General features: G+C 35.0%; 1 protein-coding gene across 3 annotated transcripts in view; it reads right to left on the bottom strand.

The window, feature by feature from the left end:
* TUSC3 (tumor suppressor candidate 3) overlaps positions 1-23473 on the bottom strand; it is a 264065-nt gene that overhangs the window by 103692 nt on the left and 136900 nt on the right. For all 3 annotated transcript variants that reach the window (XM_030937977.1, XM_010358156.2, XM_010358155.2), the window contains exons 3-5: positions 16009-16126; positions 6914-7054; positions 2908-3048 (exon numbers count right to left, since the gene is read on the bottom strand). In XM_030937977.1, coding sequence (XP_030793837.1) covers positions 2908-3048; positions 6914-7054; positions 16009-16126 — 400 coding nt within the window. The remainder of the gene's footprint in view (positions 1-2907; positions 3049-6913; positions 7055-16008; positions 16127-23473) is intronic.

Below are 23473 nucleotides of genomic sequence, written 5' to 3'. Positions count from 1 at the left end.
TTTAAGAGCTGTCCTTTTACTGTCCAGTCAAAGGCTTTCATCAGAGTTTGTATAAGTCAGATGACAATATTTTGGCAAATTTAAAAACATATATACTTTTTCCTTACTTTCAAGGAAAAATGAGATATTAGTTATTTTAAACAGGCAAATGTTTGAGAATCTGAATGAATAGGGCAGCATTTTGGACAGTCTCTTAACTTTCTAAGGAAATCTCAAAAGTGGGATAAGAAAAATTACATATGAACAAATTCAATTTTTCAATTTATAAGCAACAATCAAGTTTAGTGGTGATGGTAATGGTGGTGGTATCAGGCAGAAATGGTAAAGAAGACTCAAATTACATATTTATATTCACATATAAGTAATATAAATTATACAGTATAAATTATATGCATAAAATATATAATGTAATTTATATATTATATATTTAATCTTATTGTTTAAATGATTTAAAGAGTTTCCAAAGACTAGCAAACAGAAGTATTTCTGTATTAATGAGAAAAACTGGAAGAGATGCAGAAAAGTATTACAAAAGTTGTTTAACATTATCAGGGTAGTGTTTTAAAACACATTGTTTGAAAACACGTCTGTTCTCTGCAGCCTGTTATTGACTTCTAAAAGGCTGTGACTGGGGAGCAGGCATACCTGCCAAGATATCTTGGAATTTATCTTCTTCCATGCCAAGTTAATTCACTTTCCAAAATTTGCAGTAAAACAGCAAAACAATAATAATAATAAATCTGTATAACATAGCAGAGGTTTTCAAGAAAATTGATCAACTGAAGTATTTAACATCTATATATCGTATAAATGTTCCTCTATGAATTTATTTGCAGTCATAATGGCTATTTGTATCTACTGAGTAGAATGACCAACATATAAGATACACATCCAGATTTAAAGAAGCCCAGCTTCGTGTAAACAATATAGAACTTGCAATCAGATGAATAAGATCAAATCCTAGTTCAATCACTTTCTAGCTATGTAAGCTTTTGCAAGTTGAGATTACTGAATCTTTGTTTCCTTTCTTATAAATGAGGCCAACATAAATTCCTCTGCACAGTTATGAAGCATACCCCAAAGAAGAAAGAGATCAGTAAAGAGTAATGTCAATTATTACTAGCTTACAATGCAATAGCTCTGGGCCTCTTCTTGAGGAATAAGAATAATATAAGTACGTTAATGTTATTTGAATGTAATTCACAGATGAGACTATATCAATTTTTGGTAGACTAAAACAGTGACAAGATTTGATATGACATTAACTCTTAAATATCAAAGAAGTTTTAATTTTCCTGTGACACAGTGAAAGTACTGCATTTTTACCAAGAAACCTGGGAAGCTTTACTGAGTGAAGCAACTTGAAAACTAGCATGGAAAAAAGCCAAAACATTTTTTAATTTAATGACTAAGGTAATTAAGATCACCCGTAGTGTCCAATAACTTTAAATACAGTACAATTAATTAATCCATTTTAACTCATTCATCAAAAGTGAGAAAACAATATTAAGAAACTTTCCTTTAAAAAAATCTTATCTTCCTTGCTCTTAAAAGGCCAAACATCTAATTTGTATTTTGACTATCTACTAGAAAGCCACAGAGAGGTTCTGTCTGAATTTCTAAGCTCTAGGTATTACTGCAGAAAATGAAATTGCTTCAAGGTGACTCTTGCCTGGGCTGCTTCTCAGTCTGTCCTATCACTTCCAACTTAGTCATCAAGACCCCTAATTTTTTGGTAAAAATAAAATGGGAACGATGAAGGGCTACTGCCAGAAAGCAAAAGAAACAAAGTGACAATTAGCTGTAAACAATCTGTTATGTTATTATAGATATAATACATTGCATATAGTTATAATACATTATATCCTTAATATAACATTTTTATTATATTACAGACAATACTTATCTATAATAGATATACAATGACACAATATATAACGTATTTATCTACACATATGTATCTAGTCTCTATTTCAACATTCTATTTATAAATATTTCATACATTTTCTGTTAGATTTATTTTTAAGTACCTTACATTTTTCCTTCTTATTGTGAAAGACATTTTATTTTCAATTATACCTGAATTGTTTTGTGTATAAAATCCTAATGATTTTTGTCTAGTGGCTGTGAGCTGGGAACTGCTGAACTGTAATGTCATCTCTTCCCCCTCCTACCTTGCCATCACTGCTGTAGCCCCACAGAACTGTAGTTCTCCGAATATCCCAGGCTTCACTTATGTTGAACACTTGGCCTTAATGACTTTAGAATTTCATTTTGTTCTACAGAATTCAGCTCTTGTCACAGTCTGGGAAGCTTGTCATGATTCCCTTTACTCTAGGTTAGGTTTCTTTCCTGTGTATTCCTATAATACTTTGTTACTTACTGTCATCACAGCACACATAACCTTATCCTCCATTTGCTGATTACTCTGTATCCCCGCAATGCATTTCTCTTAGGCAGAGTGTATTTCTCAACTTTATATCCCCAGTATCTAACAAATATTAGTCACATAAAAGATATACAAGAAACAGTTGTCAGAAAAGAAACAGCTGAATAAGAAATTCAGAAATAGCTGAATTTCCAAACCACTTGCAAACTACTCTGAGCTATTAATTCTGATCAAGTCTTACCATATCTCTAGATGTATTCAACACGTATTTATTTAGCATTTGTGCAAAGCAAAGAGGGACAGTACATTTTAGCAGTGAAAAGTTGAAGGAAGATAGCATAGTTTTGGCTGACAGAAAACTCAAACTACATTATCCAAGTTCTAAAAAGTTACTTCTCTTTCAAACTTGAGTTCTATTATAGTTATAATCTGGCTCATTTTGTTAATATTATACAACTTATACTATTATACAAAGAATAGGAAACAACAACAAAAAAAAGCACAATGTATTAACATACCAGAGACACCATGGCCCAACCAGTCTTGTTATAGATGAACTCCAAGTTGTTCCTTCTCAAATAAAGCAAACCTCCAACAAGTGACACTAACAGGGCCAAAGCAATGGTACCAGAGTAGTTGGGTGGTCTGAAAACCCGAATCTGCAAAAATGCAATGGAAATTTTAAAAGTGAAAGAAAAATAAAATTTTTCTCTTGATCATATTCCAGTCCTCGTAATTTTCAACACAGAGAACTCAGAAACATGCCACCCAAATTTTCACATGTGGCACTAGCACTACTTACACTCTGTGTCGAAGATACATGCCTTAAAACATAATGGCTATGTAAAATGACTTTGCACTTCCCTGATGACTAACAATGCTGAGCACCTTTTCATGTACTTGTTGGCTATTTGTATCTTTTCCATGAAGAAATGCCCATTCAGATCCTTTGCCCATTTTTAATTGGGTTTTCTCTTTTTAAGCTGTAAGAGTCATACACACACACACACACACACACACACACACATGCATACAGATAGACACACCAGCTGTAAGTATTTTATAGAAAAATTATTTGCAAATATTTCCCCCATTCTGTGGGCTACTTTTTTGATGGTATCCTTTAAAACATGAAGACTATTTTTAGAAATACATCTAATTGGTCTGAACTCATGACTTCTTATGTGTATACCCATCTTGGTTCCAATAACATTCCCTACTAAAAAAAAGCAGGATTCCTAGAATAGATGACTAATTGAGTGCTGGGCAGAATAGATGACTAATTGAGTGCTGGGCAAAATAGATAGGTAGATACAAAATGAGCCTGGAATAAATTGTTATGTCACAAAATAAGAAAATACTTAAAAGAAAAATGATGGAAAGATGTCACAAGAGCATAGGGGCCAGCATAAAGAGGCTCTCACTAGTCAAATCTACAACAATTTTAGTACCAAAATAGTTCAGAATAGCAGTAAATTACAAACCACCAGAGGAAAAACATGTCTTGTATTCTTTTACAAGACATCAGTTAGGTGCAGCCAGGACAGAAGACACAGGAGATCAGATGAAAACAAGGTTGATTATACTCACAGGTCTCCTAGAAACAAGAAGCATGCTACGCCATGCAGGGCCATATGGGAGAGACACCAGAGTGGTCAGGTGGCAGAAGATACAAGTGAAGGGAAGTTAAGCCACTCTTGTTTTTGGAGTTTGCGTAGGAAAGGCAAGGCAGGGCAGAGTAAACACTTTAGGACTGACTAGTTTAAATAATTTTGGTGGGCTGTGGGCTATAGGAGTGGTCTCTAGTTGTCTGGTACCTGGCCCCGAGATGATTAAGGCAGAGGAATATTGTTTCCTAGGGTGTACGGAAGACTTATTCCTGGCTGGGCTTGTTATCTTTAGGAACTGGCTAGCCCCAAGAGAGCTACACTCTCCCCAGCCGGAAAGATTTTTTAGAATGTCAAATCCAAAATACTCAGAAAACACAATTTATAAGTTCATACCAATGACGGATAATTAGATGATGGATGGATGGATGGATGGATGGATGGATGGATGGATGGATGGATGGATGGATGGATGGATGCAGTAGGACTCTTGCTTACAGTAGAATGCTGAGGGCCAAATACAAATATGAAGAAAGAGCTAGAACTGGAATCATCATTTTGTAACCATAATGGTAAAAACTGTGTCAGGCAAGAATCATCAATGTATGCTATATCTAAAAGAAAAGTCTGAAGGAAGAGGATATCTGCATGATCTTAAGGTATCTCCACATAGATACCTTATTATTACCAAAAAAAAAACCAGTAATTATACCATGAAAAAATGGGAAACATCTTGATATTTGAAATTCGTATCACCAGTAAAGGACAGATGGACATTACGTGCCTACTGAGGTGATTAAAACAAAACAGGACCTATATAGTATTGTACTCAAGGATGCATGAGCAGAAGTCAATCATGAACAAATATGAGGCAGAACAAATGAAGATCACTCTATTTAAAAAGTAGCAAAGGACTATATTCCTCAAAGTGTCAATGTTTTTAAAGAGAAAAGATAGGCTATAGAAATATTCCAGATTAAAAAAAACTTAAAAGACATGACAATTAAACAAAATATCTAACTCTAGATCAAATCTTGTACTGAAGAGGGAAAATGTAAAGGATATTATTAGGTCACTTGACAAAATTGTAATATGGGTAGTGGCAGCTCAAATAAAAGTAATACGTAAATGTAAACCTATGAAGCTGATAACTGCTTTGCTTATTTCTTTCGAAATCCAATTCACCCTAATATTTTTCAGAAAGAAAAAACTGTGCATATGTGTCTGCGTGTGTGGAGAGGTAAAGAGACAATGGGGGTAGCAGGGATAATGACAATCACAAAGCAGATGGAATAAAATGTTAACAATCACTGAACCTAAATAAAGGATATACATTGGCATTATTTGTACTGTTTTCATTTCTAAAACATTTTAGAAATTGTTTCCACATATACGTTTTTGGGTTTTTTTTTTTTTTTTCAAAAGTTTATCGACTAAATGTGTAAGTCTGCTAGTGAGACAGGTTTGAATAATTTCTGATTAAAATTTAGTATTTATTATAAGGAAACAATAGTACCCTTTCAATATTACTCTTAATGTCTTGCACCAACTAAATGATACATTGTATAACAAAAAACTTGCCAAATCATTAAAAAAATGACAAGAATTAGGAACTAAGTTTAGTCACCAAAATGTCATTAAAACCAATGATATCATTTTACAATGACTGTGGTACCATATGGGCAATTATCACCTTGACTCAGAATAAATGTGTTTATATCTTATAGTAAAAATTAATGCTTCTGTGTTACTGCCTGCATGAACATACTTTTAAAATAACTGGCTCCAATTGTTTACTGTCAAAAACAGTTGTGAGAATAGGGAAAACATGGTCATAAAACCTCCAAGTAAGTATCAACTACCATCAACATTTAGGTTCATTTCCTTCCAATAATAAATTGTCTATGTCTATCTATACTCATATTTACACTTTACAACAAACTAATAGATCATACTATTAACTAATACTACTTTTCTAACCTACTTGGAAACTTTTTACACCTTGAGCTTCATTCTAGGTAAAATATTCTTGTAAATCATTTTTTGGCTATACCATAGTATATTTACTCATTCTTATTTTTAGACATTTGATTCATATCCAATTTTTCCCAATAAAATGAATATTATTTTCAAAATTTCTATGGATAAAAATTTAAATCATCCTTGATAGCATCCTTAGGTTAAATTCCTAGAGGTGGAATTATTAAGCTATATTATATGAAGACTTGACACATGCTATTAGTACGGTTACACCAATTTATAGTCTCAAAAGCAGTAAATCTGAGTAGATATTTTTCCACATAGCTTTAAGGTGGGTATTAACCTTTTCTGTTTGCCCAAAAGATAGATAAAAATTATATATCTTGCTTTTTTTTATTATTATTATTATCATACTTTAAGTTCTAGGGTACATGTGCATAACGTGCAGGTTTGTTACATATGTATACTTGTGCCATGTTGGTGTGCTGCACCCGTCAACTCGTCAGCACCCATCAACTCGTCATTAACATCAGGTATAACTCCCAATGCAATCCCTCCCCCCTCCCCCCTCCCCATGATAGGCCCCGGTGGAAGGGGAATATCACATCATGTATCTTGCTTTTTAATTAGAATTTCCTTGATTACTACCACTGAAACGTTTCAAATATGTTTTTTAGCCTCTGAAATTACCTTGTGCTTAACTTCTGTACTTTTTAATGGCTTTTAAAATATCAATGGACCATTATTTTAAAAACCACCTGAATTCACCTAACAGTCCAAGTTCAACTTATCATTTGCAGTGACGGAACAGAGTTTTCTCTATGCAAGGAGAAAAAACGACAGAGAAATTTAAAAATATTAGTGTGGCCATATTAAAATGTTCCAAACAAACAAACCAACCAGCCTATTATTAAAACTGCGGGGAATAAAAACATACATGAACATCTGTTCTGTCAGCAATCCACTTTGCTAGTTGTTCAGCTGCAAATCCAATTCTTTGGAGGTCAAAAGTATCAGCTCTCTTAGGTCTGCCTTTTGGAGGAAAATGCATGAATGTAGGAGCAGAGTTCATGTTGAGCTGTAAAACATGAGGAAAAAAATACTAAATATAGTATCATCCCCACATTACAGATCATTAATCCAACATTTTACACTTTTTCTGTAGAAATTTGGGGAAAACAGCATTTATTATGAAAATCCAAGTGGTTTTCCAGAGGTAAATTTCTGTTTCTATTTATCTTAATTCATTAGTGGATGAAAAAGAACTTGTAAATTTGACTAAGTTATCTGAATCCTCACATTTAACATACATTATTCATACCATGCATTATATTCTCTGTATTTTATAAGTCATTTCATTCTTTTTCCTTTCTTGAATTCTATAATTAGGGTAAAAAAAGTGACTGAAAGTGCAGAGTAGAAATATAGCAATTTGGTAGCATGTGAATTATTTCACTTCTTAAGCAGTTATTTTTAAAAAGTACTGGAATTTGTTTTTTTAAAAAAAGCATATTATGGAATTAATTTCCAACAAACTACAAGTAGACTGAATTCCCTATTACAAATGTAAAAGACTTTATTTTTTGTGTAATGATGATGACTGTGAAAGAGAAACCAACATTTCTGCTCTAAACAAGTTAAATTTACCAGAGAAGGAAGAAGAAATCCTCAATAACACCCTTCTTCTGCTCAACTTGTCTATTAACTCAACTGTCTTAAATTGGTTATACTTCAGAAATATTTTCTACAAGTAATTTCCATTTGAAAAGTATACTAAAAGAACACTACCCTAGTATACATGGTGCTTATTTAACAATATAATATCTAAAAACATATATCAGGTTAATCTGCAGTAAGGAATAAACTACAAATATATATATATATATGAATAAAATTTCTGTTGCCCAGGAATTACCAAAAAAAGGTTTTAAAATGAAAGGCCAAAAGATTTTTCAGCCCTTGACTTGCAACATAGTTCAGTATTTTCTAATAATGAAAACAAAAATCAGTATATATATATTAGATCACAGTTGACATCAAGCAAACAATACAACAGTAAAAGCTTAGCTCCCCATAACAACAAAGTTTAATAACCAAGGATACACTCAAGACCAAAACAGGTCTTGCCCTATAAATGAACTCTGGCTACAGCAGTCGTATGTACAAGACAGCTCCAAATCATTTTATAGAGCTTCACACATCTTAGCACAAACAAGCTGAATACCCAAAATCAATGCGTCTACATTAAAAATTTCTCATTTTTAGTACTGCAAATGCAATCAAATTTCCATTATTTACCTCCATGTTATCTACATTGGTACTCTTCAAACACTACTGCTAAAGATTAACAGCTGGTCCATGTTTGCTATGGTTTGAGTGTTTGTCCCCGCCAAAACTCATGTTGAAATCTAATTGCCATTGTAGCAATACTAAGATGTGGGAACTTTAAGAGGTGATTAGGCTATGAGGGGTCCACTCTCATGGGCGGGATTAGTGCTACTATAAAAGTGCAAGTTGAGCGTCCTCTTGACTCTCTCTCACACTTTCGCCTCCTGCCATGTGATGATGCAGCAAGAAGTGCCTTGCAAAATGCTGGTAGTTAAATATTGGACTTTCAGCCTCTAGCACTATGGGAAATAAATTTCTGTTCATTATAATTGTCCAGTCTCAGGCATTCCATTATAGCAGCCCAAAATGGACTAGGACAAACATGGTCTCAGAGGCACTGGATGCTGCTACAGCAAATACCTGAATAGGTGAAAATGGTTTTTGGAACCGAATAATGGGTAGAGACAGAAAGAATGTGGAGAAGCATACTAGAAAAAGCCTAGGTTGCCATAAATGGAGCACTAAGGGTGATTCTGGAGAGGGCTCAGAAGAAGAGGGGAGCTGCAGAGAAAGTCTACAACATCTCAGAGATTATTTAAGTGGTTACGATCAGAATGCTGGTAAGAAATATGGACAGTAAAAGACATTCTGATGAGGTCTCAGATGGAAATGAGAAACAGGTATTGAAATCTGGAAAAAAAGAACACACTTGTTACAAACTGTGACGAACTGAGCTGAAGTGTGTCTGTGTCCTAGGACTTTATGGAATGCAGAACTTAAAAACAATGAAGGAGGATATTTGGCAGAAGAGATATCTAAGCAGCAAAACATTCTGGATGCAGTATGGCTTATTTCAAATGCATATAAAATACAAGAAGACAAAAACGATTTAAAGACAAACTTTATAATTAAAAGGGAAGCAAAACATAAAGATTTGGAAAACTCCGAGTCTGGGTATGTAAACAATAAAAAACATGTTCAGGAGAGAATATCAAGTATGTGGCCTAGGGACTATTTATAAGGAGATTAGCAGAGATGGAAAGGAAGCCAGGTATTACTCATCAAGACAATGGGACAAAGACCCTGAAGGCATTTCAGAGCTCTTCAGGGGAAGACCTGGGGTATCTATGGGGCCTCAAAGCTCACTGTTCAGAGCCACTTGGGGTGTCCACTCCCTGCATTCTAGTGTAGTGCTCCTCAGCTGCCCTCACCACGGATCAAGTAGGCCTGAGTGCTGCTCAACCCACTACTCTGGAGGGTGCAAGCCACGAACCTTGGCAGCATCCATAAAGGGCTAGCTCTGCAGGTGCCCAGAATGTAAGAGCTGAGCAGGTATGTCTTCCTTCACCTAGATTTCAAAGGACTTTGCGGAGAGCCCAAGAGCCCTGGCAGAGACCTGTTGCAGAGGCAGAGCCATTGTAAAAAAATCCCTCTTAGTGGATCTACGGCAGCAGGGCCTCTGCTGAAACCGCAAACTACAGAGCCAAGAGCGTGCAACACCAGCCTGGGAGAACTGCTGTGTGGGCTTGGGCCTGGCAAAGCTATAGGGGTGGGGCTTCCCAAGGCCTTGAGGGCTCAACCTTTGCCCCAGTGTGCCCAGATGATGGCACGTGGAATGAAAAAAAATTAATCTCCAGCTTTAAGATTTAGTAGTGTTTTCCTAATCAGGTTTTGGACTTATTTGAAGCCAGTTACCCTCTTTTTTTTTTCTTGCCTATTTCTCCCTTTAGGATGCCTGCTCTACCATTTTATTTTAGAAGTAGATGATTTGTTTGATTTCAGATACACAGCTGGAGGGGAATTTGCCTCAGGATGAATCATGTCCTGAGTCTCATCTATATCCCATTTTGTTAAGATTTGGGAGTTTGGAATTTTGAGTTGGTGCTAGAATGAGTTCAGACTTTTGACAGTATTGGGACAAAATCAACGTATTTTGAGTGTGAGAAAGACATGAGTTTGGTGGGGTTAGGGGCAGAATATGATGGTTTGAATGTTGTTTACTCATTGTTTGAATGCAAAACATTCAAACCATCATATTCTGCCTGTACCCTCCCCACAAACTCCTGTTGAATAAATTAGCCAGTCTCAGGTATTCTGCTGTAGCAGAACAAAATGAACAAAGACAATGCTTAAGCAGTTAGCCCTTCCAAAGGGATTCCGAGGTAATCTTTTCATCGTTTCTTTCGTTTCTCTTCATTCCTTTACCACAACTTTTAATCATTTCTATAGAATTTAGATTTAACCAACTTATGCAAAACTAAGGTGGTTTTAGGAAGGGGCAACGCTACACATCAGTATTATTGCTAATGTTATGTAATAGTAATAAGAACTATTTAGCATATATTTATGCATCAGGCACAGAGCTAAACAGCCACATATATTAGTGTTAGCAGTGGTGAATCCGTAGGGGTCTGGAGCAACTTAATTCTTGCCTCCTCAAAGGAATCTGAGGGTTATAAAGCAGAGTGAGAGGCTAAGGCAAGTTTTAGTGCAGGAGTGAATGTTTATTTAAAAGTTTTGGTACAGGAATAGAAGAGAGCGCACTTGGAAGAAGGTCAGGTGGGCAACTTGGAGACATCCAAGTGCACTGTTTGGCCTTTGACTTGGGGTTTCATACACTGGCATAACCCCAGGGTTTGTCTCTTCTCCCTTGACTTTTCCTTTTGGGTGGGCTATGTGCCTGCACAGTGGCTTGCCAGCACTTGGGAGGGGCCGTATGCAGTGTGTTTACTGAAGTTGTGCGCATGCTCATTTGAGGCATTTTTCCCTTACTAGTCGAGTGCTCCCAGAGACGGGTCATATAACAGTTAAACTCCACCATTTTGTCTCTTAGTGCGCATGCTTGGATCTGCTTAAGTCCTAAGATCTCATCAGGAAGCTGCTTATCACCATCTTCAGGTGTTTTCTATCTACTGGGAGCGTGCCTTTCCTAGCAGCCAGCTGCAACCAATTATTATTTTAGCAAGACTGTTTAACAATCACCTGATCATCAAATGATGGTCACCTAACATCCTGGGGTGAGGGACCCTCTCCTGTCCTGCTCATGTCTGCATAGCTACCTACTCTAATGCTAACATCTTATTTTAATCTTCCCAATAGTCTTATGAGAAAGGTAATATTATTTTCCCTCTCTTACAGATGAGTAGAGGCATATAAAAATAAAGTGATTTACCAAAGGTCATACAGCAATGAAGAAGTAAAGCTGGAAGATGAACTCAGGTTTTCTGACTCTAGACACTTCATTACCAGGATATCATAATACCTTCTGAACTCTATCTCCATTTAATGAACACTTTTTTTTTTTTTTTGTGAGATGAAGTCTTGCTGTGTCACCCAGCCTGGAGTGCAATGGCACGATCTCGGCTCACTGCAACCTCCACCTCCTGGGTTCAAGCCACTCTCCTGCCTCAACCTCCCCAGTAGCTGGGATTACAGACATGCACCACCACGCCTGGCTAATTTTTATATTTTTAGTAAAGACGGGGCTTTCACCATGTTTGCCAGGCTTTAACAATATTTTTTTCATAAACCTTTTTTAATAAGTTCATTAGAAGACTGATTTGTAAACAGAAGCTCCTGCAATACAGTATAAACATCATACACATTATAACACATAACATGCATATATAACATATATAAAAATATGTCTCTAATGTATATAGGGGCCAGGTGCGGTGGATCACACCTGTAATCCCAGCACTTTGGGAGGCCGAGGAGCCTATTATATATAAATTATATATATAAATTATATCATATATAAATTATATCATATAAAAATATGATTTAATAGTCAGTTGGAAAAAAATAAGGTCAGGAGATCGAGACTATCCTGGCTAACACAGTGAAACCCTGTCTCTATTAAACATACAAAAAATTAGCTGGGCACGGTGGCGGGCACCTGTAGTCCCAGCTACTCAAGAGGCTGAGGCAGCAGAAGGGCGTGAACCCGGGAGGCAGAGCTTGTGGTGAGCCGAGATCGCGCCACTGCACTCCAGCCTGGGTGACAGAGCGAGACTCCATCTCAAAAATAAATAAATAAATAAATAATATGTCTCTAATGTATATAATAAGTGTTACATGGCCCTGTACATCAGGAGTCTATCTTATTCCATTCTCCCAACAGTGGACTTCCACGTAATGGACATTTAGTAACGTTCATTAAACTGAACAAAGCACACAGTTACCAGTTCCTTCTTCCTTCCCTGTGCTTCTCCCATTCCATACTTTGTTCATGTTTGTTTCTCTCATGGATACACAAGAGACATCTACAGAAACCATGTAAATACAAAATCATAAAGCTGAAAGTCCCCATCTTCCTCACTCCCCACATGAAAACTATCAGAAAATCCATACTAAGGCCTAATGTGCTAAAACTTCAGAGGTTCTTAAAAATTCATACAATTCAGTCCTTTTTCTTAATTAAAATACCCAATTCCCCAAGGCTACCCACAGGAGAGTACAACATACACCTATTTCCTAGCTGAGCTCTCCTTCCAACACACCATGTTCATTAACCCACTGGCCTGTCATCAGACACCTAGCCTCGGCCATTCCTATGGGAATCACATATAATTGAAGTTACTTTCCCAGTAAGTCCCCAAAGAGCTAGAAATTACCAAGTTTCTGCACTTGTTATTAATATTATCTTCAGACACCACATTACTGCTGACAGTGCTTTAAAACATCAATTCAGAGACGGTACTTCATGCAAAATATGATTTAATAGTCAGTTGAAAAAAATAAGCATTAAAAATATTTCAGTGTTTCTCAAGTGAAGCAAAACATATACTTTTCCATTTTTGTAGATTGAAATTCCTCATAAAACTCATTAACTGCTATAACTTTTATGCATTTCTGCATTTTAACATGAGAACTCCTGTTGCTAAGCCAAGGGCTAGATTTTGGGAAAGACAAGGCAGTTCTACAGCAGGATTCCTGCTGAATCAAAATTACCCTGAGGAAATGTTTCAATTAAAAACAACTGACTTCAACTCTTACAGGCCAAACTTTAGAATAATTATGTCTAAAGCAAACAAAAGAATTTAATGATTATATATAACCATTTATTTATATTATTATATACCAGCAGCCTACATTCAGTACTCAACACAAAGATAACAATATCCCATAAAGTTTTTTTTTTTTAAATATAAATTAACTGCCAACATTTTCAAGAGAGAAATTTCATATAAAAATTATTATTTAGGTCTTTTCTTGAAAGAGATCTAGCTACATGTGGCCTACATACATGTGGCCTACATTTCTTCTACAAAGCTGATGCTGAGCTGCGCCTCTCCCACTGAGGTCAAGCACATCCCCTTTCCAATCTGCTGTAGTCCCCACCCACACCATACTGCTTCCTCAATGACACCAAGGATCAGATACATGGTGTTTTGGTAGTGTGGTTTCTTACAGTAGTTAAGAAATAAAAGTACTTTTAAAAAGTGAAAAATGAGTGTTTCTGTTAAGGATTTTTAAAAAGACATACCAATAAAGGCATTGTTTTAATAAAAGTAGGAGAAAGCATATTTGTAACAGTAAATAACATGTTTAATATGCTAATATACTTAGTATATTAGGTATCACAACAAAACAAAGATAACATATTATCAACAAAAATAGCATAACAAAGATACAATGAAACTAAACTAACCCCACTCACTGTCTTCATTTAGTCCACAGGTCTAGTCATGGGCTTCAAGATAGTGCTCTAGCAGTCTTGTTGGACCTAGAAGACTGTCTGCCAATGTGACAGAGAGGATTCGAGTATATACTGAATAGCACTTCTATCTGATGAGCTGTAAGGCCAATTATCCTGAGATTCTATAGAAATCTATCATTTACATGAAATAATATTTGGTTCTTATAGTATTGTAATTATTCTTTATAAGGTTATTTGAAATTACATATTTATATGTTTTATTATGATACTATTATTATTAGCTTCCTAATCTGTAAGCTGCTTATAGAGGAGAACTATGTATGTTTTTCTTGCCAAATTTATTGCTCCTATAGAATAGGCACTACAGGAGCAAAACTATTTGCTGAAGGGATGAATATAAAGAAACAACCTAAAAAGGCAAAATAAATTTGGAGGAAATAAGTGAAGAACACTAACAGAAAAAGTGTTGAAGGCAAAAACAGAGAATTTATTTTATTTAACTAGAAACTGGCAAGAACAAATGATCTGGATGCAAATAAGTAAAAATGTTCACTAACGGTGATATACAATTAGTAGGCTAGATTCTTCACAGAACTGCATGCTTTTCCAGGACGTGGTAAGCATTACGCCAAAGAGTATCACATGTGAGAAAAATTAAATAGGCCAAGATACCCGAAAAGATCAACCCCGGGACGGCAGTAAGTTTTGCATTTTAAATGGATTGATCGCACAGTAAAAACACGTTAAAAAATAAATAATAAACTGCGGAGCAATAGCATGATTAAGGGCTAGGGCTCTGGAAGCCAGACAGTTGAGTTCAAATTCTAGTTACACATTACACTAACTTGGTGACCTTGGACAAGCAACAATCTCTTCACTTCTTATTTCCTCACCTATGAAATGGAGCCAGTAACAACATTTCTCTCACTGTGAAGCTAGATGAAATAATACGTAAGAGGCCCTGAGAACAGTTCCTAGACATAAGCTCTCCATGTCAACAGTGATGATGATACAAGCATGACAACATCGATGATAATGAGAATTCTGGTCTCAAGTCCAACACCTTGCTTTAGCGAGAAGACTGGGTCAATACGCTTATTAGTTTGCTTGGGCTGCTATAACAGAAAATTCCAGAATAGGTAACTTAACAGAAATTTATTTTTCACAGTTCTGAAGACTCAAAGTCCAAGAGGAAGGTGCCAGCAGAGTTGGTTTTGGGTGAGGCTCCTCCTCCTGGCCTGCGGCCATCTTCTCACTGTGTTCTAACATGGCCCTTTTCTCTGTGCACATGCACTCCTGCTCCCGATTCCTCGTCTCATATGGACACCAGTCCCTTTGGACTAGGGTTCCACCTTTATGACCTCATTTAACCTTAATTACTTCCTTCAAGGCCCTATCTTCAAATACAGTCACACCAGAAGCTATGGCTTCAACTTATGAATTTGGGGGTATACAATTCAATCCATAACAGAGAGAAAATACTTGTAAATAAATATTTAATCCTCTATATGTAAAATTCTGCCCCACTGGAAAAAATAACAGTTAAGTAAAATTTGCAATGAATTTTATATAAAATGTCACAAATCTGTGCAAAATACTATCTATAATATACTACCACCTATAATTAAAAACCAAAATAAGACTAATGCATGTAAACTGCCACTGCACGCTGAAAAAAACACATTTCCTGTATGATGCAAAAGTTAAAATGAATTTATCATAATGGCAAAGATCTGTACAACTATAAAAATCAGTTTAGCCATAATTATGTTAATCACATCACAAAATTTATTATAAATACTTACTGTATTTATTTACGTATTGAATGAACTGTATTTGTGTGTGTGTGTGTGTGTCTCTGTGTGTGTGAGAAAAAGTCTTGCTCTATCCCCCACTGGAATGCAGTGGCACAATCTCAGCTCACTGCAACCTCCGCCTCCTGGGTTCAGGCGATGAATGAATTTTATTTTTATGTGCCAAACAAAAATGTATCGACCATAAACAACTATGTTAAATATATGAATAAGATATAACTCTTTTACCTGCTGAAAAACGTCTGTCCCCTCATCATAGTCCACCATACTGAAGAAGAGCTTGTTACAAAAAGCAGATGAATAGCGCCAGGAGTTTGCCAGTATTTGATATTCTTCATTAGCTTGCCTGAGAAGAACAATGGGTCAGAGTAGAAACACATCAGTACTGAAGCATCTACAAAGCAGTTATTAAAACAGACAACCCGAGGACAAGCACTGGCCACTTTTTGTATAGACTGCAATCAAAGCATCGTTTTTAAAAAGCATTTTTTTTAAAAAAGTATTCTGACGTGAAAATTACGTAAAATTCAAATTCTGATGTTCACAAATACAGTTTTATTGCAACACAGCCACATTTATTCATTTACATATTGCTTATGTGCTAAAAGGGCAAAGTTGTAACAACACCACAGCAACTACACGTACCACAAAGCCTAGCCCTTGAACTAAAAATTTTGCCAACTCTTAATCAAGGGAATAAAAACATTTTGCAGCATTCCCTATACACATAAATTAAATCTACCAATAATGTTTAGTAAAATGCAAAGACCAATTTTTAAGAATATTTGCAACTTAGTTTAACAGAAAAGCAAAATTCATAAGTAGTTTTAAAATTGAAAATAGTTATACTCCACCTTATTCATTCCATTTATCTAAAAATGCATTTACATTCAAACCAACAGTAAGCAAAGATTTCCCTTTGTAGCTAAACCAGCTGCCACAAACATTCCTTCTCTAAGATGATATTTGCTTCTATTTTGAACACATTTTTATTAGATATTCTGCTAATTTTCCAGATGATAAAACTTTATATTTAGATGTAGGAAGAGAATAGAAACAGAAAAGTGGCATTTATAGGAGGATGTAAATATGGTAATAGAAATAAGAAGCAACAAGTTAGTGCTGAAATATTTTTAAAATATAAAATTGCTTCTTCGGTATTGTTGACTATTCTCTGGAGTTTATCTCCTTCCCCTCCCCAAAATGAAAGTAAATTAAAAGGTACAATCTAACAATAACAAAAGGACTTGGAGCAGAGACAGCAGCACAAAGATTTCCACAAACATCTGAAAAACAGAAAGCTGGTGAAAAGTTTTGAGAGGAAGTTAGACTCTCAAAGGAGATTACAGTGCAATAAGAAGCTAGAAAAACATTCGATTCAGAAGCAGCAGTGTCTGGAGATTTAAAAAAACAAGCAGCTAAAAATAGATGTCTTAATTAAACTTCTTAATACTCAGTAGTAGACCAAACTTCTGCACCCTCCTCAACCAGTCCCAGTGTTAGTCTTCACCCACTGCCCCCCCCCCACCCAAAAACCATGTATTTGAGGAAAACCTTATGTGATTTATTAAAAACTTCCCAAAACAAAGAGACTCTACAAGAACAATCAGAAAATACTATAAAGAAAGTGGAACTGTAACTAACATACTTAGAAAAATTCTGTCAAAAAAGATACTGTATTTGTCAAGAACTGAGCATGGTCTGAGATTTTACCACATATATAATGCAAGCTAACAAGCTAGCCTGTTACTATTCCATGGATGCTTGCAGAAGACATGAGACTCCTGAGTAAGAGACAAGGGACTTTACTAGTTCATTTTCATTTGCATCAGTTGCCTATCCCCCAAGTCTCAAAGGGTAAACACAAAGAGTTCTTCATGGAATCCTGTATATACAGGTGACTGTTACAGGAGAGAAATACTAGGTTTAAGGAAATTACTGCTTTTACGGTAAGTGATAACAAGATGATGCTTTGTTCAGTGGGAGTCATCTTATTCTTTAAGGCTTGTCACCGCACACACAACCCCTAGAATCTGCCCAGGTCTAGTCAGGCCTTTGTATTGTCGACATACTCAGTGAAAACATGCAGGCTGCTTTATTCAGAGGTATTCACAGAAGAAAAAAAAAAAAAAATATATATATATATATATATATATATCATATAAAAAAGGAACAAAGATAGTAAAAGAGCACTTATACAGATTTCAAATATGACTGCTCAAATAAAACACCAATATTAGACGACAGAGTCGAATAAAATTCACAGAACAAAAACAACATATGAGGGAAGGAGAAAGACCTAGAGATATAATCCAATAAGTCCTTTTTCAAACAGGCGTCACAGAAATAGAAGAGAGATGAAACAGAGAAAATGGTGTTTCTGTAAACAATACAATTAAAGGAGATTAAATCTTCAAATTAAAATCATTTCCCAGTTCGGAACAAGAGAAATGAGAAAAGAAAAACCTGGAGAGATACCGAGATATACCAAAACTCATGGATAAAAAGAAGATCCTAAAAGTTTTCAGAGAAAAAAAATTCCTCAATAAGGGCAAGCAATGAGATTGGGAACGGATTGATCATTAGCAACACTAGATACCGGCAAATAGAAGAATTTCTTCAGAATATTATTTTCTATTTAGAATTGCACGTTGAGACAAATAAGTAAGTTTGAAATAAACATGCTCACGGAAATGTAAGCAATCTGAAATTTACCCCCACATTCTTAGAAAATTAACTTAAAATATAATTGATAGAAAAGGTAGTATGAATGAAAAACTAAGAAAATACTATGATAGAGCACTATAAGAGAGGAAAAAAGGCAACTAGAAATGCAGTGAGGTAGCACGGGGAGAAGATATAAAGCTGTAGTCTGTGAAGCTAAATGATGCAACCAATACAAACTAGAACAGGAATTTTAGACTTCAAGATGAAAAGAATAGATTCTAAGGATAATCATTAGAATCAGAAAGAGCTAGAACATATTAAATCTATAGTAAGAAAACCGTATTTATTCCCACAACAGGAAAAATAAAAACAAAAAAATGAACATGAGACAAGGTCCAAATATGCAGCTTATTAAAATGTATCATAATTTTGATCAACGGATTAGAAAGATTATTTAAATATATTATTTTGTGCAGGTCAGGGGTTATAAACAATGGCGCTATAGAAAAGGAATCATAATAACCTACTACTTTGCCATTGATGCTGTTTATGCAGAAATAATAATGTAAGTGCTGTTTATTCCCTTTTAACTTTCTAAATCAACCTATACACAGAACACAGATGTAATAATTATGGTTACATTATGGAATGTACATAGTATAAACTATGACAGTATAGAAGGATAGCCAACAGAATTTGGTAGGTGAAAGAGAAGAAGAAGAGGTGATGGGGAAGAATATGCGTGCTAATATTCATATCACAAATGAGGGAATCAAAAAACATCATCTATAGATAATGAACAAAAAACACAAAGATGTTATTTAGTGTTACAATGATAAACAAAAGAAGAAATAAAAAGCAATGAAAGGTGAGATTAGTTAAATCTTCATCTATCATAACAAGAATGTAAAGATAAGTTTACTGCATAAAATATTGTTATAAGAATAACATTCAGAGCTATTTTTTAAAAACAACAGAAGAAAAAAATCACAAAGCAGTAACAGTGACCATCTCTGGCCTAGCCTACCTGTGTGCATATCAGATGAGTGCAAGGTCCTCTTTTGCAGTTCTTTTTTATAAACGAGAAGCACATAACATTGTTTTGATTAAAATATTATGTTTTAAGAGGGTTAAATATGAACAGTACTACAATCTGAAAACTTTTAACATAATACAAGTATTGAATATTAAAATGCAATTAAGAAAAAATTAAAAAATAAAATGTGATAAAGTAATGGGGAGTCAAAGGGCATGAATTCAATTTGCCTTCGAACTCTGTACTCTGTATTACTCTACTTTTTCAGATTTCATTTCCCAATAACCAATTTGTAGATTCCAGCCTCTGCTCTAAAATCCAAAAATGTTCCCCACTACCTACATAATGAAGACAACAGGAAGCATAAAAGTCAAAATTCTCCATACCTTAGCCACAACTTACATAATCTATGTCTTTATAAAAAATATCACAAAGAGTCTGTTTCATGAACATACTACGTCCATTCTTAACCACGTGCATGAAATACTTCACTGAGAATGTCCTACCTTCTTTCTGAAGTTTGCTCAAAAACTGGCTCTCCTTTGGAAGTCACTTCAAATCTCTACACCTACAATACTTGTTGATGCAACTATCTGAAACAGAAATTCTCAGCGACTGTGTACCACTATTGATTTTACGCATAGCTGTTCTTATTACATATTGTCCATTGGCTAGGATCTAGTACAGAAGCTGCATTTAATAAAGGTATAATGATATTGATGATGAATAATAGTTTCATAACCAGTCACTATATCATAAATATGCTAAAGCTAAGTTTACCACATTAGAATTTCTGAATTCTAGACAGTCTACTACAACTCATTTAGTCAGATTTATGTCACTGGATAATGTCTCTTTTAAGGCAGATTTCTTTTACTCTAGTTATGGTGTTGAGGGGAAGAAAAAAAGAAATTTTAAATCTGTACTATCACAAACATATGCTGTTTGTCAAAGGAATAGTGTTCATGATTCAAAGGTTACAATGACTACATCATCATGTGATATCTTGTTAGTAATGACAATTTCATAACAAATGTAGAATCCAGATCTTAGTCATCAGTGAAATTTATACTCAACATTTTCATATGTGCTGCAATAATAAAGAAGTATACCTCACAGTCTCCACCTTTAAGAGGTTAAAGAATAGATATGCACTCTAGTACATATATAAGGTATATGTATTTCAAAGAGGAATGCAGATTGTAGGTGCTATATAGCATACAGAGGAGGATGAGATCACAGTGAGCTGGAACAGTTCAACAAAGTATGAATGTAAAAAAAAAAAACTGGAAAATAATGGTGGTATGTCTGGAAGGACTACACTTAGAATAAGCAAGAAAGGCAGGGAGAGAAAAGTAAGGTAACAGACACAGTATAAACAAAGACTACCCTGTCTGGAATGCGTATTCTGTGTTCAAGTAATAGAATGTAAGTTTCAGGTTAGACAATAAAGACTGGAAGTGGTAGAAAGATAAATAGGATGCTGCTTTTATTCTGTAAATAGTAAACAACTGTTTCTGAAAGAAGACTATGCAAAATACTATTTCAGAATGCTGTATCTCACAACATTACGTATGATACATTGGAGGAGAAGAAAATGAAGGTTTGGAAACCACTTTTAATGTTACTATAATGGCCTGGCTAGGAAAACATATGAGGCTATTAAAATATTATGTAAATGAAGATGTAAACTATTTCACATAAATTCTCCATTGCAACCTAGCAGGCCATAGCATCCAGCAACATTTTCTAGACAGTATACTTAGAAATAGCTCTGGCTAGAATAAAGAATTCCACAGGAGCCAAAACAAATTACATTTTCTTGACTCAAATACAATGCTTAGAGAAAATTTAACACTGACAAGGCAAATGGGGGCTTTTTTCTGCTGTATGTAATTCAGTAGAAATAGGATCACTACAAAGATCTGTATGTCATTAAAAATAAATAAATGAGCCCGAGGAACATGTATTTTAATATTAATGATATCTCTTCAGAGTACAAAGATTTATTAGAAAAAAAAATGTGCCCCAATAACAAAGACCCTGTGCTTACCCCATCATCCCTTATGCACTCGCCATATCCCAACTTCTTAACGTTTAATAGGGGACAGAGAAAACCTAACTAATGACAGATAAAGAAATTCAGAGGATCCGTGCATATGTTTCTGTCAGCCTGGACTGATGAGCGAAATGAGACATTACGTGTGCTAACAATAAGCACACTTCTGACCTCACTACCATCTGAAATTGGAAGTTAAAAACCACAAACGCTCCAAGCACTTAACTAAAATAACTACATTTCCAACACTATTAACTAAAAAATATTTTGTTGTCGTAGTTCATAGTAATAGCAAAGGCCTAACTTCACCAATGTAGGGAATGCCGTAAATTCTAATATATACTCATGCAGCCTGAAGAGGGCAGTCACGCTGCGTCAAAGGATACAGGAAGGCTTAAGCAATAACTGCAGCGTACTGTTCTGTTAAATGTGTTATATTAAATCTTCTCCGTATTTTATTATGGGGAAAAAAATCACTTAATCTAAATGCTACAATTTTTTATGTTATAATGCTTTTTAAAAGGTTATGTAAAACTAAAAAGAATTATCTCATCTACAGTTCTACATATTCAATATATTTCCCATGATGAATATCATTTTTAAAGAGATGTTTTAAGAAGTATAGCTTCTCTTTTTAATGTTAATCAAACTTCTTATAGCAGATTCATATGAAAATACCACTGTATGTCTTTATAGTTATATATGTAAAATGAACTGCACTTATGCCATAGTAAAACCCCAAATAAAAAAAAATTCTACAGACAGTGATATACACAGATCTGGAGTGAGCGAACTCACCTATTACTTAAGATTCTGGTACCCTGAGAAGAAAAATAAACTGATAACACCCTGCACAAAGATTTCTAACACAGCTGCTCCTCTGGTTGTGCTATACGTATCAGGGCCCAGCTGAATGTACTGAAATATATTAAATAGACCCAAGGCCTCGGAAGAGCTGAGAAATCAACAGTTCACTACCATATTGTAATTGACTGAATAATTCACTAGATATAAGATAAAGAGGTTGTGTTTCTTAAAGCTGTTTCCTGTGCATCCATTTTCTTCATTAGACCTAAGTAGATCTTTCCGCAGAAAATAGTTAACCTATGTGATCCAAATACATATTTTAAAGCAAAAGTGTGTATGAACATAAAATATGTTGAAGTGTATACAATATGCATAGTTAGCACTCGGCTTTTGAAAGTCAAGGGAATTTTAGTTCTCCTTAAAAACAAAAACAAAAACTAACAGTAACATATAAATGCTTAAATGTGGTATGCCAAGAAGAATGTCACACAATAGTAAGGAAATCAATTAACACATTGTTCCTTTAACAAGTTTTCTTACTTTATTAGTCTGTTCTCATGCTGCTACTAAGGACATACCCAAGACAGGGTAATTTATAAAGAAACAGGTTTAACTGACTCACAGTTCAGCATGGCTGGAGAGGCCTCAGTAAACATGATCATGGCAGAAGGCAAAGGAAAAGCAAGGCACCTTCTTCACATGGCGGCAGAAGGAGTGCCAAAGAAAGGGGGAAAAGCCCCTTATACAACCATCAGGTCATGTGAGAACTCACTCACTATCACGAGAACAACATGGGGGTAACAGCCCCCAGGATTCAATTACCTTCCACTGTGTCCCTCCCACAACACATGAGGATTATGGGAACAATTTAAGGTGACATTTGTGTATGGACACAGCCAAACCATATCATTTATCTAGTACATATGATCATAACATGTATTTAATATTTGCACAACTAATGATAGAGAATTAAGAAATGAATGAATAAATGGGTGAATTAATTCAATGTTCGGAAGAGGTTAAGACATACAGGCCAGTGCCTCAAGATACTTCAATCCATTCTGGTAACACTTATAATCTTAAATAATAAATACAAAATAACAAAGTTATGTAAACCTTTTTTA

This window comes from Rhinopithecus roxellana, chromosome 9 (genome assembly GCF_007565055.1).
Source record: "Rhinopithecus roxellana isolate Shanxi Qingling chromosome 9, ASM756505v1, whole genome shotgun sequence".
NCBI classification, from domain to species: Eukaryota; Metazoa; Chordata; class Mammalia; order Primates; family Cercopithecidae; genus Rhinopithecus; species Rhinopithecus roxellana.
The sequence above is the reverse complement of the archived record's forward strand: the minus strand, read 5'-3'. Positions and strand labels throughout refer to the sequence as shown.